At 50.2% G+C, this 20,129-nt stretch overlaps 1 protein-coding gene across 3 annotated transcripts in view; it reads right to left on the reverse strand.

Moving 5' to 3' along the window:
• Nucleotides 1-17,600, reverse strand: part of USP24 (ubiquitin specific peptidase 24) — a 123,608-nt gene extending 106,008 nt beyond the window's left edge. For all 3 annotated transcript variants that reach the window (XM_088447319.1, XM_088447318.1, XM_088447317.1), the window contains exon 1: nucleotides 17,245-17,600. In XM_088447319.1, the coding sequence (XP_088303445.1) occupies nucleotides 17,245-17,490 (246 nt within the window). In that variant the 5' untranslated portion in view covers nucleotides 17,491-17,600. The remainder of the gene's footprint in view (nucleotides 1-17,244) is intronic.
• Nucleotides 17,601-20,129: the final 2,529 nt, after the last annotated feature.

Here is a 20,129-nt window from a genome sequence, read left to right on the forward strand (position 1 = left end):
GGAAGCCACACAGTGTGATGAATTGGGGGTGTTCCGCAAGGACACGCCCCCTTTCGGGAAGCGCGTGTGCTTTCAGCACGCGCAGAGGAACGTCATCTACAAAAAGTTGTTTTTGTGGGTTTTTTTTTTTTTGGGGGGGGGGGGGGGGGGCGCGCAACTGTGACCTTTCGCCCTGAGCTCCACAATGTCTAGAACCGGCCCTGGTGACCACTTTATTATGTGCACCCGTCTCATACTGGGGTGGGACCCGCCTTTGCCCCTAGAACGGCCTGGATTGTTCATGGTGCTGGAAACACTCAGATTCTGGTCCATGGTGACATGATGGCGTCACACAGTTGCTGCAGATGTCGGCTGCACATTAATGCTGCAAATCTCCCTTTTCATTACATCCCAAAGGTGCACTATTGTGCTGAGAGCTGGTGACTGTGGAGGACCAGTCATGGTCATGTTGGTGGAACCAGCTTGAGATTAATTTTCCCAAGATAGAAATCCTTAACGCGTTTTGTCTTCATTCCCTTGTTGAAGTCAAAAAGCTGAATATTGCAAAACAAAATACCATTAAAGTCTGATGGTGACCGATGTTTTAGGAGAGGCAATGCATGTTGTATATTGACAGTTCCCAGGCAAACCGTAATTATCTGTACTGCAATAGCTTACTACATGCAGACGTATAACTGTAATGTTACTAATCTTACCACAGTACACAACTAGGGAGGAAACTACAGCAGGGGGGCATCTGGGGTTACGTTCCAAAATCATAAAATGCTTTAGTATCCAAAACATTGTAATTATGTTCATCTACTTTTCTTAAGCTTCCATACAGTAATAGAACACTATGGCATGAAAGTAACACATAAATTTCACCCTATAAAACAGGAGTTGAGAAGTGCAATAAAAATGGGAAATTTTGAATTGGCGGATTGGCTGGCAAAGAGCACACAAACCTAATCCTCCAATCTGGAAACAGGGGTGGGACCTACTTATTAAGCATTATGATGGCTACATGAAAAAGCCAAATAGCGTAGCCTTGCTTGTTCTAAATAAAATAAAATAAAAAACTCCCGCTCAGCACTGACACTAATAGGGATCAAACCACGGCGGGAAAAAACTAATCACAAGGACTAAAATCTTAGTCACCAAAACGACTGGTATTTGTCTAGCCCTGTTATAAGTTTACTTCTATTTTTTAATGAATTTTAATTTTTAGCAAGAATCAAATGCCACACTGGGATTTATACTATACTATGTACAGTATACTAGTTTAAAGTATACATCTAATATCTCTGCTATAACATGGAACTACAATGGAGGTCCAAAGCTGGAAGCACTGACACGGTAAGGCAGATAGGCAACCAGTGGCTCAACAACCCAGAATGTCCTGCCAGTAGACGGCTTGCTGGGGATGTTTAAACCTTGTAGCCCCGAAACAGCTGGGGCTGTTAAGGTGTGTACACACGGTACAATTAAAAGGCACAATATCGTTAATATCGTCATCATTCATATCGTGCATTTTTTCGCTGCCTCCAACCCACCAACAACCTGCGATGCGCGGGCACGTATGGATGATAACGATACCGTCCATCGCCCATGCATGTAGGCCAACCTGGACGATATCGACCAGGTTACTATAGAGACCCGCGATTGGCCGTTGTTGGGGGAGTGCTGGATGATCGATATCGATCATCCAGCAGACCGTTCAATGATATCGCTATCGTTGACTACTGTCCCATGTGTATGCACCTTTACTCTCTGCAGCAGAAGATACAAACTAAAACCAATTCACACAGTCTAAGTCATATTTTTATCTACAATGTAATCTTGTACATGATGTTACTTGCATGCTGGGATGTTAGTACAACAACTGGGGGGCATCTTACTGCCCACCTCTAGCCCTAGCCTCTAGAGATTCTCTCTTCCAGTATATGTACCCACTGATGTTTTCAGCTCAGTCTAAGGGGGGAAGATTTGATTGTTTTATCACGCCCTATCTCCCGTTTAAAGTGACTGGAGATCGGGGTGCGCTATTCAATTGTTTTTGGGGACCCATGATAGGGTTTAGCCGCGTAATGCAGCTAAACCCATCTAAAGTCCTGCTTTGGGCGCTCAAACCCCAGACTTACCGCACATTTATGCTCGCAGCTCCGGGGGCTGTATGCGCCCGTACAGAGCAACAATTGAATTTGCTCTGTCGGATGCCCAGCACCTGCAGTCGTGGGTGCAAACGGAATCTAGCATTCCCGCTAGACTGTTTTAGCGGGGCGCCACGCCCTGCCCTATTTCTGAAGGGCCGAAAGCACCCTGCCCTCCAGCGCGGCGCCCTGCTGAGACAGTCTCCACCCGTGGGACACTGACCCGTCAAAACGGCGGCGCAGCGGTCAACGCCGGTGAACGGATGCCAGGCGCATGCACTCGGCATCCATTCAATGTGACCGCATCGCTTTGGGGCTGCCCGGCATGTCCGCAGGAGTGACGAAAAGGGGAAGCATCATAAAAACACGCCGCATTTTCTTTGGCCACGCCCCCTAGTCGGGCGCACACAGAAGTGCCCTAGCTCTAGGACCGGCGCCCTGCCTGCTGCCGGACCTAGAATGAACACTAGGAATCGGTATGTAATGCCGGCGGAGGAGCTGATAGCAGCGGCTGGACCAGGAGCGGGGTTTCAGGTAAGTGTTTTTTTTATTTTTATTAGGACTACTGGGGGCACTACCGGGGGGGGGGGGGGGGGATTACTTCTGGGGGAACTACCAGAGGGGGATTACTTCTGGGGGAACTACCAGAGGGGATTACTTCTGGGGGAACTGCCAGAGGGGGATTACTTCTGGGGGAACTGCCAGAGGGGGATTACTTCTGGGGGAACTGCCAGAGGGGGATTACTTCTGGGGGAACTGCCAGAGGGGGATTACTTCTGGGGGAACTGCCAGAGGGGGATTACTTCTGGGGGAACTACCAGAGGGGGATTACTTCTGGGGGCACTACCAGAGGGGGATTACTTCTGGGGGCACTACCAGAGGGGGATTACTTCTGGGGGCACTACCAGAGGGGGATTACTACTGGGGGCACTACCAGAGGGGGATTACTACTGGGGGCACTACCAGAGGGGGATTACTACTGGGGGCACTACCAGAGGGGGATTACTACTGGGGGCACTACCAGAGGGGGATTACTACTGGGGGCACTACCAGAGGGGGATTACTACTGGGGGCACTACCAGAGGGGGATTACTACTGGGGGCACTACCAGAGGGGGATTACTACTGGGGGCACTACCAGAGGGGGATTACTACTGGGGGCACTACCAGAGGGGGATTACTACTGGGGGCACTACCAGAGGGGGATTACTTGTGGGGCACTACCAGGGGGGGGATTACTTGTGGGGCACTACCAGGGGGGGAATTACTACTGGGGGCACTACCAGGAGGGGGATTACTTCTGGGGGTACTACCAGGGGGGGGGGGGATTACTTCTGGGGGCACTACCAGCTGCTGCATTTCCCACTCTAGGCTTATACTCGAGTCAGTAAGTTTACCCATTTTTGGGGGGGTAAAATTAGGTACCGCGGCTTATATTCGGGTCGACTTATACTCGAGTATATGCGGTAAGTCCCCCCCGGGGGTCCCTAAACCTAACCCTCCCCCCCCCCGCGGCTAAACACCAAGACACCCAGCTTACCTACGTTCTTCAATAAAATTACGTTGAAATAAAAAAAAAAAAATTCTGACCAGTTTTGGGGAAGAAAAACAGTCACTTAAGTGGTTAATCTGCGACATTATACATAATTTATATCATTTCCTTTGCAACAAAAGCAGTAACCTGATGCAGCGTAAGCGGCTTTGTATGCAGCCAAGACGCAATATTTAGGAAAAAGTATGCCCGGCTACCCGTGCAAAGCATCTAAGTCACGCTAAGCATCTTGCGCCATATAGCAAAAAGAATCTATGTGCGCGAGGACACACGTAACTTGTTGCAACAGGAACCTATGCTGGTGGCGAAAGGTCATATGAAATAATGATAGGCAAAATAATAAGAGGAAATAATTAAACATATTATAATACACTTACTGCAAGATATAAATTACACACACACACACACACACACGTGTGTAACCAGCAGACCACCTCCTCTATTAATAGTTTACAAGACGCAGCATTTCATCACACTGTCCCCTGTCCTGCACACTCAGCACCTTCTGCAGACAGAAATACAACCACGTTATTCACCATTTCCTCCGTCACACAACAGGCAGCAAAAATAAATAGATTTTCAACAACTGACTGTAGCTTAGCTCCTCCTGCACAATAGAAGTCACTTTATCAGCAATTTCAATGTACAGCGCTGTGGGTGTCAACGGCAGCTCCAACCAATCAGCTTACGGATAAAACCTTGGCTGGTCTTAATTTAAATGGATTTATGTCAATGATCTTATCTTGAAATTCCCCAGTCTGCACAAGTGTTTCAGCTTGACATTAGTTGTACTTAGGCAATGAGATTATCTTCAATGCTGATTGTCAATTTCTGCCGACGTCAATTTATCTGCAGCTAGGTAATGAAATGCTTTGCCACCTACACCACTCCTCGGTTATTTCACAACAGCGACCAGGGTATATTAGGCAAAGGTGTGTAATAATGTTATCCCACCACACACTGCTATGTGCTGTCCATACAATAATCTCCATAAATAAGCAACAATACTTCTAATAGAACCCAACCTGCCAATCATTTACTTCTCAAGTCACAGAGGTTCCGGTAACAATCACAGCTATTTTACAGATCTCTTGGTACCTAAGGCTTCTTTATTAGAAAACGTGTTAAATACAGTAGGTTTTGGAGATATGGAGATTCTATTACACAGTACAGTAAGACGCCTTTAAATACAAAAAAATTAGTAATGTTCCCAGATAGGAGAATTATTCCCCAGCAGCGTATACTTTCTGCAGCACAGTGTTAGGAAAATACTGATTATCTGAGTTCCTGGTGTCTAATACTCAAGGAAAGAGACAGTAGCGTCCCCGCTAGGCTGTTTTAGCGGGGCGCTGCACCCTGCCCGATTTCAAAAGGGCAGAATACACTCTGCCCCCCCCCCTTGGCGGCACCGTGCTAAAACAGCCTGCTGGGTGCATTAGCCACCCGCGGGCCGCAGTGTCCCGTGGGTGGGGAAAATTACGTTATAGAGATCAGCGCTGGTTTTCACAGAAAAGGGAGGGCTTGCACAGACATGTCCGTCAGGGCCGGGCACACCCCCAAGATTGATGAAAAGTGGGCGTCTTAAGACACTTTTCTTGTGGCCATGCCCCCTTACAAGGTGCCCTTTCTCTAGATCCGGCGCCAGACCTAGAGTTAACACTAAAGTACTCTTAAGAATTTCAGGCCCACTCATTAAGCCCCCATGGTCCTGAATTTTCCACACAGGGTATCCAATCAGCTCCAAAATAATTTCGGCCGTAAAAAAAAAAACAACAACTTTTTTCGCCGATGTTTGGGTATTTTTCGCAGATTTTTATATCGTGCTATCCAATTAAACTCTGTTTATTACGACCGAAAATGTTCTGTTTTTCTCACGAAAATACATAGGATCTGCGAAAAGTCGCGGACCTATGTATTTTCTCTGCCGTGATCGGGAGAAAAACACCTTCTCAGTGATTACGGTGAGCGAAAAAAAATTGTGGGTCCTAGGGACCCCTCGCTTTAAAAAATTGGGGTCCTACTCCACAGATTCTGGGTCCCATCACATATTATGGGGGGGGTGAGGGCAGGCATCGTCTGGGACAGTGCTGGGAGGCGTGTAGCAGTTGGAATAGAGGAGGTTAAGAGCAAGCAGCAGTTGAGGTAGAGCTGGATGTAAAGGCCGGGAGAAGTTGGGGTTAGAGGGCAGTAAGGGCAGGCATTGCTGGGGGTAGTGAAGGGGTAAGGGTAGATACTAAGTGGCGCAGTGCTGGGGCAAGGAGGTGGGTAGGGACAGGCAATGCTGGGGTTAGGGAGGGAGGATAGATAGCAGCTGGGGCAAGGAGGAGGATGGGAGCAGGCAGTTTTGGGGGTACGGAGGGTGTAAGGGTAGATGGCAGCTGGTACAGTGCTGAGGGGCAAGGAGAGGGTAACTGTGGAAGCTAAGGACAGAAAAGCCCAGATGAAAACAAATTTCAGTGTAGCACTAAGTACTTGTCGAACAGCTCCTGTTGGCCAGCTCATACTGTCATAGTGCAAGTGATAACAGTCAAGACTATGAGGATCCACAGGCACTAGCACTCATATAAAGAGATAGACATTAGTACAAATAAACACTAACCACTTGCAGACCTTGCATCATTGAAACAGCACAGGAGGAGGTAGTGGTTGCTAATGCTGAACTGCTGTTTTGACAGTGCCGCCCTCCAGCCGGGTGCCGGGACCTGCCCTCTCCAGCCGGGTGCCGGGACCTGCCCTCTCCAGCCGGGTGCCGGGGTCACCTGACCTGTCCCTGTAGCGCTGGGTTCTGCATCCAGGACAGGCGCTAAGGTATAGTCCTGCCTGGCCGGGCCAGGGAGACCTCAACCATTTAAGCACGTATAGCGCATATTTGCGATCACCGCTTCTTATCAGGAGTTTGGTTTCGCCTGTTTCAGGCAGGCAAAACAAAATCCCTGATAGGTGCCGGCTTCGGGGCTAATTGGATAGCCCCGGGCGAGATAATTAGCAGCAGCAAATTGGATACCCCCCTTAATGTATGATCATAGCTACCTATCCTGAAAATATGGAGAAGGAAATAATAAAATAATTTAATTAAGCATACAATAACTGCAATTGTATATGAAGCTGGACGTTTGTACCGGCCATTTAGGGTCACGTTGAAGAATCTGCAATTTATCCACATTTTACGAACTCACATTTATTTAGTGAAATATCTTAAGCAGACTCCTTTCCTTCCCACTACAACCTCATCTACTGTCTAATGATAATGTGCAATCAGCACAGCAAGTAATCAGCTCTGACTGATGCTCCATGTGATATCTGCTCACATTCCTGCCTGTCACAGACTGTAAGGTCTCTTCCCCCTGATACTTCTGATCACCATGTACCCTGTACTTGCATCTCATCTTTCATCTGCAAACATTTACTCATCACTCACATTATCAAGAAACCATCTCTCCGCCGAGCCCCCCTCTCTCATACTACCCCCACATATCACTACTCACATTCCTTGCAGAACTTCTTGAATGGCTGATCTACAACAGTGTAAAGCGCTTTCTTACCATTCACTCTTTCCTTGACCCCTTAAGGCCCCTACACAGTACACGATATTGCTAACGATTTGGCCGACTCCGACGCATCGGAACGACAAATCGTCAATATGTGTATATGCACTACATCGTGTAGTGCGCGCTCCAGTCAGCGGCATCACCTGATCGTTTGTACATGCACGGAGATCAGGTGATGCAGCTGACGATCCCATGCAGCACTATGCGGCGGGAGCCGGCATATCGGGCACCGGATCGCCCGATATGTCGGCCAGTCAGCACTGGGGTCGTATCGCTGGGTACACACTCGTTTAGTGTGAACCGAGCTTTAGGCTACAATTAGGCTTCCGCTCCATTCAAGAACGCCCTTATGGAGGTGACTAATCTACTTTTGGCAACGCCAATGGGTCAATTCTTTCCGATCCTCTACGCCAGTTTTGAGAGTTTACCACTTTCTCCTCTTTGACGTCATTCAATCTGTTGGCCTTCAGGGTTTACCTCCTACCTCCATAATCGCTCGCACATGTGCAGTCTCTTCCTCTGACATCCAATTCCCTACTCTCCCTCTGTCAAAGTCCTCAAAGGCTCTGTTGTTGGCCCACTGTTTTTCTCTCCAATTCTGGGTACACACTTAACGATGTGTACCCAGCCGACGTTGCGTGCGGCGGTTCCTGACATCGGCAAGTGCGTACACACTGTCGAATGCAGCAAGGCCCCCACCGGCACTACGCTGCTGCCGGCATCGACAAGTGTGTACGCATTTGCCGATGCTAGGAACCGCCGCAAGAAACCTCGGCTGGGTACACTTCGTTAAGTGTGTACCCGATATCGCCCGTCAGTCCTGCATGCAAGTCCGATGGGTGATGTCGCTGACAAATGGCAGGAACGCGCATAGTTAGCTACACAATAGGTACACACTGCCCGATGTGGACGATATATCATCCGATCCATCGGATTGGACGACATATCGTCTAGTGTGTACCCGACTTTACACTACTTCTCGGTCAACTCATCCACGCTGGTGACCACCAATACTGCCTAAATACTGAGGACACTCTAATCTACATGGATGGCTGATTACTACCTCACGCTCAACATATCAAAAGCGAAGATGATAATCTTTCTAGTGACCCCTCCACCCATCTCCCTTAAAGTTGATGGTGGTGTCTTCTCTCCTGTCCCCATGCATGCAGCATGAGGGTCATTAACTATGACCTCGACGGCAATCCCCACATATTGTCTCTTGCTCAATGCGGTCAACCTCATAAGACAAAGCTGAGATGCGCCCTTTGCTCCACTTGGATGACACCACAACCACTGTTCAAACTCTTGCCATTCCCCGCCCTGATTATGGCAATGCTCCCCTCTTGTCTGCTCGTCTGATATCTGTCCAACTCTGCAATTTTTCCAAAAATTTGGCAGTGAGACTTATCGTCCTCTCCCTCCCGCTCTACAAAACCCACTATTGGCTCCCTGTTCCTTGCAGAGCACAATTCAATCTACTTACCCTCATCTATAAAGCCCTATTAACACATCTCCAACAACATCTCTAACCTTGTCAGAATTACTCCAGCCATTAGCCCACTCTGTTCTGCGAATGACCTTCCCCTTTCTGATCATAAGCTCACAGCCCTACCTTTGGTAATTCCAGCCCCGTCTAAATATTATGACCGTTGTCATCATCATCCTTTATTTTTATGACCCCCCACAAGGGTTCTGAAGCGTCTTACAAAGTACATAAACAATTGATTGTATACTGTTGATTATGTTTAAAGGTGGCCAGATTAATGGTTTGTTGACATAGTTAAATAAATCGTTACATAATTTCACCGGAGTCAGATCACCGACAGTTTTATATGGAACTTCAGATTGGACTTTGTTTAGCAGCTTGGTTTATTATTGTTTGTAGAGGATATCACTGACTTGTGTGTTCATGTCATTCTAATTGTGAATATTATCTATATACGCTAAGTGTACTTTGCTAACAATATTTTTCTACTGTTTGAACATACAATTAATGTTCCGACTGCTTTTTCTTTTGATTGTCTTGTATATTTTATTGAAAAAATCTGAATAAAGATATTTAAAAAAAAAACCAAACAAACAATTGAGCAGAGCAAGAAAACAGTGACTTACAGTGCAAGACAATGCAGGACAAGTACATGGTGTATAAACATTGCTCCGTCAGCGGTCATACCACTCAGATAAGCAGCAGGGTGGAAGGGATCATGGGTTAGGTGTTATTGTAGGGAGTATGGAGTAGATAATCGGCACATGGGGGGGGAAGAGAGCTTACATTCTAAAGGGGAGAGACAGACAGGGGTGACAAAGATGGGGTAGACAGTGAGCATGGGACACTGCGGTTATCGGGACCGCGCATACTCGCGGTAATCAAAAATTTGAGCGCGAGGTAAAGAAAACTATTGGATATACCCCTCACTGTACAGTGTATGCCCAGCATATCTATGTTAGTAAATAGCCAGTGCTTGACATGTGTCAGCTATTAGTTTAGAAGTCATGATGAAGAAACAGTTTGTTGCACTACAGTCTCCACCATTTCTTCTATGGGGGGGGGGGGAATTCAATTGTTTTTGGGCACCCGTAAGTCACTTACGGGCACCTGACAGAGCTACTAAATAGTTTTCCAACGGGCAGGAATACCGCAGGCACCCATGATTTCTGCTCGCACTCTCCTGAGGTGGCAGGCAGAAATCCGTGAAAAATCAGTAGTTTAGGTACGCTGACCAGGACTTTCCACAGTTTTAGTCACTTTATGCACCAAAACCCTGTGCATTTGGGCGCGATAAGTAATGCAGTTGCACCGGATCGGCAAAACAATTGAATTGCTCCATCGGGTGCCCATTACTTATTCGTGCCTAAAAAAAAACCAATTGAAATGCCCTCTAAGGCACCACATTCTTTGAAGAATAAAACAAAAATCTACAGTAAGTTAAATTCATCCTTAGTTCCATTTTTCCCACTAAAACATTCCCCCTGTTTATCACCAAACCGCCAGAGCTACACAGCACAGACATGACCCAAAGTCAGAGGCTACGGTAGACCTGCCATGAAAACTGTACGTTACAGACACTGTGCCACGCTCAGGAATATCGCCCATAACAAGCTCACAGACCTGCACGTGAGTGGCCAGCATAAGGCTGTGCGTAGCCCAGCGCTACAACTGTGCTTATAATGCAAGTAAAGAGTATGATTACGGGTGTGTAAGCAAAATAACTGCATTAAGAGGTGTGTATTATGTGTGTTTAGTTAGCACTTGTGAATTTATTTATATTGTTTAAACACCGCTTGTTAACTTCCAGGGAATCGGACGATGCATTTGAGAACTCACAATGTAAACGCAATGAGCTGTGCTTCAGTAGAGCTTAAATATGAATTTTAGCATGTTAAAAAAACAAAAGCAGACTGAAAACATTTGTAAGGATTGTAAACACATACATAAATGTTACTTGGATTACAGCATGCCACACACAACGCATTACTAAGGCCAGCATGTACATAGATAATTGTACAGTGTGTACCCAGCTTTAGGCTATCAGACTATTGCAGTAATTGAGGATACGATAGACGATTGTATAATGTAAGCATACATAAAATCTGCCATAAATCAGTCTTCGCTTATGATCGCATCTTCTGGGAAGTTAATAAGATGATATATATCGGGTCACGGCATCGGAAGCATTTTGCAGTGTATATGCTACGCTCCCTAAACCTAACCCTCCCCCCTCCCCTGCGGCTAACGCTAAGGGCGCCCCGGACTTGCCGCGTTCGGGCTAGCATCCTTCGGCGTTCCAGCATCGGGATTAAGATATGCGTCGGCATTTCAACGCCCATCTTCAATCCCTTGTTGGGATCTCCCTGTCGGTATGGAGACCTGCGGAATCGCGCCCGCTGGTCTCATACCTACATCCCCTCTAGATAGCTCTGCTGCATATGTAAATCTGTGTAGGTGTGTACAGGGACACGATATTTCCTTCAGACCGATAGGACAGATAAATCGGAGGATCGGAAGAACCAATTGTATAGTGTGTACACTTGATTATCGTAGCGATTTCCCACAAGAACAAATCGAGAGCTTGTCAATCCTTAGAAACAATTGTACAGTGTGTGCCCAGCTTAAGACACATAACATGTACATACTTTCAATTCAAAGTATTCTAAGAAATACAGAAAGATTCAAGTGGGATTGCCACATACAAATATAGAAGATATTCATGGCATATGGTCCTATGAATCAGCAGCTCAATTACATTACAAAGCTATCAGAACACACAACAATTGAGGTCTGCTGTTAATGTGTGAAATGAAACCCACTGGCATTCACAGTGCAATTTGTAACAGAAAATTCTCTATATTCACTCATGATAGTCGATCAAGGACAATCAATGTCCCTGAGAGAAAAGACATTGATTACGCCCCCCCCCCCCAAAATATGCCAATGCCCCCAGTATTAAAGTGTATTTTATCACACGACAGAATCACAGATCACTATGGGGGCGATTCAATTCAGCGCGCTGTTAGGGCGGCTAAGTGATTTCTTTTCGCACCCTCCTGAGGATGAGAGGATGAGAAATCTGACTTAAGTGCCGGCTGCGAGGCTGTTTTCCGGCTTAGCGCGACTAGCACTTTTGTTAGAGAATGCCAGTTCTCGCAACTAAACACAAAGATTAAGTCACGAGAACCGCCATCCTCAGACTTAACTTGTAACAGTTGGACTAAACAACGCACTAAAATAAATAGCTCCGGGACCAACTTCCCGCCACTATTCAACTCCCGCTGACTTGAATCACCCCCTATGGCAGGGCTCGACAAAACCCGGAGGCCAGGTCGCCATGGCGACCAGATTTGGCCACCTGGCGACCAGATTTTCAGCAACCCCCTGCCTCCCAGTGGCGTATCTACTATCCCTGCAGTCCCCGCGGTGGGTTGGGGGCGGTGCTGAACAAGGGCGGCGCCGGCGTCAAAGACGTGAGGGGAGAGAGGCAGCCGCACTGACTGCTGTACCTGCGCCGGAGACTGGACAGCAACTGGAGTCACTGTCAGGTGGGCAGCGGGCGCCGGCGCGGTGATACAGGGCTGGCTGGGCAGCGGCTGCTCCTCCTGACTGTGTGACAAAGTGAAGTGATGAGGACCGCGGGCGGCCTGCGGGGGCATGGGGCCGGCGGTGGGTGATACAGGGCTGGGCACAGCTGCTCCTGGCTGGATGTCACAATGTGTGACTGTCAAGATAGTCATCGATCATCATCCTGATTCCTGAGATGAGGACCGCAGGCAGCCTGCGGGGGCGTGGGAGCCGGCAGTGAATGATACAGTAGTTTTTTTGTGTGTAAGGGGCACTATTGGGGGGGTGGCCACTATTGGGGCACTGTACAGGGTGGGGCCACTACTAGGGGCAATGCATAGTGGGGACTACTACTGAGGACACTGTATATGGGGACTACTACTGGGGGCACTGTATATGGGGACTACTACTGGGGGCACTGATTAAAGGGACACTACATAGGGGGACCACTACTAGGGCACTGTATAGGGGGGTGCACTACTAGGGGCAATGCATAGTGAGGGCTACTACTGGGAGTACTACTACTGGGGGCAATGCATTGGGGGGAATACTACTGAGGCCAATGCATAGGGGGGACCACTTCTTGGGGCACTGTATAAGGGGCATTGTTAATGGGGCATTACTGTGGGCACTAAATAGCGGACCACTACTGGGGGCTCTGCATAGGGGTGCCCCAAAGCATATTCTTGCACCTGGGCTCACCACTCTAGCCACTGCTTGCCTGGGGTGGTCTTTCTAGGGGTTGGTTGCCTGGAGAGGGGGGTTAGATGCTCAGTAATATGCTTGTGAGAGGGTGGTTTACCTGCGGCACCCCGTTAGTGGTGTGGCCATGGGGGTTGGTTGCCCGGGTCTGGCTCCTACACTTTCATCCTGGCTCCTAGATTTTAGAAATATTTGTCAAGCTCTGCCCTATGGTAGTTACATTTGAGAGACCTCTCTGCTGTAAATGTACCCCTAGCCTTCCCGCTAGGCTGTTTTAGCAGGGCACTGTGCCCTGCTGAAACAGCCTGCCGGGTGTGCAGGGTGCTGTCCCCACCCGCGGGTCGCAGTGTCCCGCACGGGGGGGCGAATTGCGGTGCAGCGATCATCGCTGGTGTACAGATGCCATGAGCACAGCATTTGTTCACAGTGAGGGGAGAGCTTGGGGGCAACCCAGCATGTCCTTAAGTGCTGGTTACGCCCCCCCCCCCCAAGAGCGGCGAAAAGAGGGTGCATCTTAAAGATACACCCCCTTTTCCTGTATCCTTTTTACTGTCCGGCGCCCTGCCTAGTGCTGGACCTACAATTAACACTACTAACCCACAATATAGACATAGCGTTCCCGCTAGGCTGTTTTAGCGGGGCGCGGCGCCCTGCCCTCTTTCTGGAAGGTAAAAAGCGCCCTGCCCTCCAGAAGGAGGGCAAAAAGCGCCCTGCCCTAACAGCCTGCGGGAACCGTCTTCACCCGCGGGTCGCAGTGTCCCGCAGGTGAAGAATTGTGCGGTGACCCGGTCACCGCCGGAGAATAGACGCGCCCCCTTTTCGATGACCACGCCCCCTTCTCGGTCGCCCTCCGGCGCCCTGCCTCCCGCCGGAGCTAGATGGAACACTATAGACAAACAGGAGTAACACAGCTGAACAATCCTGGGTCATACTGAAACACATGGGCATTATGGCATTGTTGGTACAAAGGAATTCCATGAGCATGGATGGCATTAAAGCCTGATTTCTATAACACAGATTGTTAACGCTATCCATGGTGATGGAATGGATTTAGAGCTCCACATCATAATAGTCTTGGAGGATACCTTAAGACCAAATGGCAACAGGTCATCGTTTCAGGTGATTTAATTTAATTGAGCGGTAAAAAAACCCCACAATTGTGACCTCTCTGTGGTATTTAAGGACCAAGGGCCTCATTCAGACCCGGTCGTTAGATGCAAGCGGTCGCACAGCATCAGGGCGGCCGCTTGCATCCTGAACAGCCGCCTCCTTGTCGATCGCTAAACTGTGGGTTACCACCCACAGCTTAAAGACCGACCAGGTTGATGGTCGCGATGGAGATCACCATCGCGACCATCGAGGCTTACGACCAGACCCTAAGGTTGGGTCTGGGCACTCGTAAACCCCAGGGAGCTTTCTGCTTGATGGAGCACTGATGATATCAGTGCGGCCGCCCACAAAACGGTAGGCGTTCGTAAAGGAACGCCTCCATTTTGGAAACCACCCCCGGGCCCGCCTACCAAACGGGGGCAGCTGACGATCAACATCGATAGCCGCCCCTTTGGTAACGAGCTCCGGAGCGACAGAGAAACTCTGTCACTCCGGGGCTTGCGCACGCGCAGGCCAAACCATCGGCGCTCGCAACAGACTCTGAATGAGGTCCCAAATGTGAGAAACCCAACTTTATAACATCCATGCAGATAGCCCCCCCCCTCCATAGAGTACACACAGTACACCACAAGTAAAAAGACCTAAAACACACCGTACTCCCCAGTGTAAACCCCTAGCATCTCTTTAGAGAAACCTCCATCCTGTATAATAACAATAGACCCACACCACCCAATAAAGCCCAGTATTGAAAAACACAAGATACTTCTAAACACAGCACCAGGATTCCCCAACGCTGCCAGACATAAACCCCAGGAGATCCCTCCCTGTAAGTAGCAGGAACACACCCTAGTGACACCGCCAATAGTAGACACACCACAGTGACCACCCCTAGTCAGTAGCCAGAACACGCCACCAGTGCTGAGAGGTAGGCACACAGCATCAGTGACCCCCCATCAGTAGCAGGGGCACACACCCACAATGACAGCCGAACAGACAAACACCTGCAGAGACACCCTCCCCTTGTCAGTAGCAGACGCACACCCACAGTGACCTCCCCCCTGTCAGTAGTAGGTACACACCATCAGCGACCCCTTCCCTGTCAGTACTAGGCACACATCACCAGTGGCTCCCAGTCACTAGTTCCAGGCACACACTACCAGTGACCCCCGCCTGTCAGTAACAGGCACACACCCACCAGTGACCCCCCCCTTCAGTAGCAGGCACACACCCTCCAGTGACTCCCTCCTGTCAGTAGCAGGCACACACCACCAGTGATCCCCCTCCTGTCAGTAGCAGGCACACACCACCAGTGATCCCCCTCCTGTCAGTAGCAGGCACACACCCACCAGTGACCCCCTCCTGTCAGTAGCAGGCACACAACTGCAGAGACACCCCCATTCGATGGCAAGCAAACACCCACAGAGACTACCACTTTCAGTATCAGGCATGCAAAATCACACACTACCAGTGACCCCCGCCTGTCAGTAACAGGCACACACCCACCAGTGACCCCCCCCTTCAGTAGCAGGCACACACCCTCCAGTGACTCCCTCCTGTCAGTAGCAGGCACACACCACCAGTGATCCCCCTCCTGTCAGTAGCAGGCACACACCACCAGTGATCCCCCTCCTGTCAGTAGCAGGCACACACCCACCAGTGACCCCCTCCTGTCAGTAGCAGGCACACAACTGCAGAGACACCCCCATTCGATGGCAAGCAAACACCCACAGAGACTACCACTTTCAGTATCAGGCATGCAAAATCACACACACCAGTGACCCCCTCCTGTCAGTAGCAGGCACACACACACCAGTGACCCCCTCCTGTCAGTAGCAGGCACACACACACCAGTGACCCCCTCCTGTCAGTAGCAGGCACACACACACACACCAGTGACCCCCTCCTGTCAGTAGCAGGCACACACACACCAGTGACCCCCTCCTGTCAGTAGCAGGCACACACACACACCAGTGACCCCCTCCTGTCAGTAGCAGGCACACACACACCAGTGACCCCCTCCTGTCAGTAGCAGGCACACACACACACCAGTGACCCCCTCCTGTCAGTAGCAGGCACACACACACACCAGTGACCCCCTCCTGTCAGTAGCAGGCACACACACACACCAGTGACCCCCTCCTGTCAGTAGCAGGCACACACACACACCAGTGACCCCCTCCTGTCAGTAGCAGGCACACACACACACCAGTGACCCCCTCCTGTCAGTAGCAGGCACACACACACACCAGTGACCCCCTCCTGTCAGTAGCAGGCACACACACACACCAGTGACCCCCTCCTGTCAGTAGCAGGCACACACACACACCAGTGACCCCCTCCTGTCAGTAGCAGGCACACACACACACCAGTGACCCCCTCCTGTCAGTAGCAGGCACACACACACCAGTGACCCCCTCCTGTCAGTAGCAGGCACACACACACACCAGTGACCCCCTCCTGTCAGTAGCAGGCACACACACACACCAGTGACCCCCTCCTGTCAGTAGCAGGCACACACACACACCAGTGACCCCCTCCTGTCAGTAGCAGGCACACACACACCAGTGACCCCCTCCTGTCAGTAGCAGGCACACACCACCAGTGATCCCCCTCCTGTCAGTAGCAGACACACACCCCAGTGACCCCTTCCCCCTGTCAGTAGCAGACACACACCCCAGTGACCCCTTCCCCCTGTCAGTAGCAGACACACACCCCAGTGACCCCTTCCCCCTGTCAGTAGCAGACACACACCCCAGTGACCCCTTCCCCCTGTCAGTAGCAGACACACACCCCAGTGACCCCTTCCCCCTGTCAGTAGCAGACACACACCCCAGTGACCCCTTCCCCCTGTCAGTAGCAGACACACACCCCAGTGACCCCTTCCCCCTGTCAGTAGCAGACACACACCCCAGTGACCCCCCCTATCAGTAGCAGACACACACCCCAGTGACCCCTTCCCCCTGTCAGTAGTAGGCACGCACCCCAGTGACCCCCCTGTCAGTAGCAGACACACACCCGTGACCCCTTCCCCCTGTCAGTACTAGGCACACACCCTAGTGACCCCTTCCCCCTGTCAGTATTAGGCAAACACCCCAGCACCGGGTGACACATGGCAGCCGCAGTCTGACAGCCCCGCTCCCCTCACCTCGGGCTCCACCACCTCATGGTAGGCTGGAGGCGGGTCGAACCCTGTGCTCCTGCTGCCTTCGCCCCTGGTGCCGCTGTCCATGGGCTCGTAGCCATAGTCCAGCCCGGGCCGCTCGTTGGTCAGCAGCGCCACCGCTTCGTTGATGTCGTTCTTGGCCATACGCAGAGCCTTGCGGATGGCGCCCGGCTCCGAGAAGCCCATGCAGAGCAGGGTGGTCATGTGCTGCTCCTCCTCCGACTCCATGCTTCGTCTTCCCGGGGGCCCGGCCCGCTGCACACACCGGAGATCAGGCTCCGCACCTCACCGGAGCGCCTCTGTGCGCCGCCATCTTCTCCGCCGTCCCGGCCCACGCCCGCCCGGACAGAGGGTGTGGCCACATGACGCCTCACGTGACCGACCGGCCGGCCGCCATCTTGTGATTGGCGGGCGGCTGGTGTACGGCTGGAGGTGTCAGTGTGTATCAATTCTTCTGCAGAGGATTAGTCAAGGAAGGTGTTGTCCATAGCAACGAATCAGCTTTTAGTTATCATTTATATTGTACAGACAGTCTATAAATTATAGCTAAAAGCTGGTTGGTTACTATGAGCAACTTCACTTGTTCTCTTTAGTAGGTTTAGACGTCTCCCCCTTATAAAATGCAGGTTATTATTAGAGATGTGCGCCGACCCTCGTGTTTTGGTTTTGGATCTGGACCTGGATTGGTTTTGCCAAAACCTCACCTCCGTGTTTTGTTTTCGTGTTTTGGTTTTGGATCTGGATTTTTTCTTAAAAAAATCATAAAAACAGCTAAACTCACATAAAATGGGCCTATTTTTGTTCCTACAGTATAATTAACCTCAATAACATTTATTTCCAGTAATTTTCAATCAATTTTGACCACCTCACAATATTATTTGCTTCATCTAGTTAAGGCCAAAAGGTTGCATCCTGCTAGCTGGCTGACTAAGCTAAGTGACACAGTGGGCGGCACTAACATGTGGCAGTTCAGCGTCTAATTTCCAACACGGATACAGTGTGTTATACAGTGTGGGTTGAATACACCAATAGTGCACTTACTGTGTCGGCAGAGTTGGGTTGCTGACGGTGTCCTCAGTACATGGAATGACGGTGCTGGCAGTGTCCTTAGTGAAGGGTACCGGTGATGTCGGTAGTGCGGGGGTGCCAGCGGTGTCTTTAGTGCAGGTTTGCTGGCTGTGTCGGCAGTGCAGGGGTGTTCTCAATGCAGGTTGCCGGCGGTGTCGGCAGAGTGGGGGTGCCAGCGATGTCCTCAGTGCAGGTTTGCTGACTGTCGGCAGTGCAGGGGTGTTCTCAATGCAGGGTGTCGGCAGAGTGGGGGTGCCAGCAATGTCCTCAGTGCAGGTTTGCTGACTGTGTCGGCAGTGCAGGGGTGCTGGTGGTCTCACTGTGGGAGTGTCGGCAGTGTGAGGGTTGCTGACGGTGTCCTCAGTATGTTGGGCAGGAGTGTCGGCAGTGGGGGATGCTGCCAGTGGGAGTGTCGGCAGCGGGAGGTGCCGGCAGGTGTCAGGCGGTGGGGGATGGTGGGCGCCATCTTTTTTCCCTCCCTTGTAGTGTTTTCAATGGGCTTAACGCTAATTGGCTGATCAGCCAATCAGCGTTAAGCCCGCTGAAAACAAAACCTCGCGACTCGACAAAGGGGTCGCAAGGTTTTGCCTCGGGTCAGGGATACGGGGCAGGCAGGGAGATCCGAGCTGCGCTCGGATCGCCCCGGATCCCCGAAATTTGGATGGGTTCGGTTCTCAGGGAACCGAACCCGCTCATCTCTTGTTATTATATTCTCAGTTATTATACATTACATCTCCCAACAGTAGTTGTTCATTGGTAGATTGCAGCTATGTACACTATTGCAGGGGCGTATTTATAATGGGTGCAGGTGTCCAGGGAGGGCCACAGCGCACACCCTGCACCCATATTTTCATACGCCAACACGCCAATTTTCCCGGCATTTTGCCATTTGCGCAGTGAGACTAGTGCCCAGAGTCTACTGCTGCTGCGGTCGCCGGTCAGCCGTCAGTCTGCTGCCGGCAGCAGGGGAGAGAGGAGGGGGCCCCCGATCGGGAATGCACACGGGCCTCCTCCTCTCTTAATACGTCCCTGCGCTATTTTATTACCACACTGGGGGCTGGTGATCTCCCAGGTGATGAGTAGAGCCTCCATAACTCTTCTAAGCGCACCAGTCAGTAAGTCCCCAAGATACTTGAGGGTCTAATCATTATGTTAATTATCGGTTTCCACGATGACCCCGATCATTAACATTCCTACTTGCGGTAAGCGACAGAGCACAGCTGATCTGAAAATCAGCTGTCTCCCTGTACGGCTTCACAACTTAGCATTGCCGGGTCTGCCACGGCAGTGCTAGTGTACCTGCGTGAACTAGAGTTCACGCAGGCGCACAAAGCCCCGGCGGAAGGAGCTGGACAGGGGCTGAGGAATCCAAAAGGATCCATCTTCGAAACCCAAGACGGGTGAGCGCCGAATGCCGGACCCACCAACAATAAAATAAAGCGTATCCCTACTCCAGAATAATATCTAATATTTATTTACGAAATAAAAAAATATATTCTATTTGAAACGGATACATTACAAAACTGTAAAAATTGCTTTGATCCTGAAGAGGCAAAAAGTAACAGTATGTTCCTGCCATTGCATTATATAATATTAGTGACCCCGAAATATGAACTTGTATGGCTAAAACCTTACATTCCACATTCACCATTCATCCCCAAATTCTCTTGATCCACCCACGGTTAATTCAAACAACCTGGTGGCCAAAGTATTTGCCTAATTTTTTTTAAAATGTTTATGAGACTCTTGATTTTGGGGGATTTTTCCCGGACCACAGGGACAGCAGACTACCCCTATGG

Source organism: Taudactylus pleione, unplaced genomic scaffold (assembly GCF_031769625.1).
Source record: "Taudactylus pleione unplaced genomic scaffold, aTauple2 ptg000428l, whole genome shotgun sequence".
NCBI lineage: Eukaryota > Metazoa > Chordata > Amphibia > Anura > Myobatrachidae > Taudactylus > Taudactylus pleione.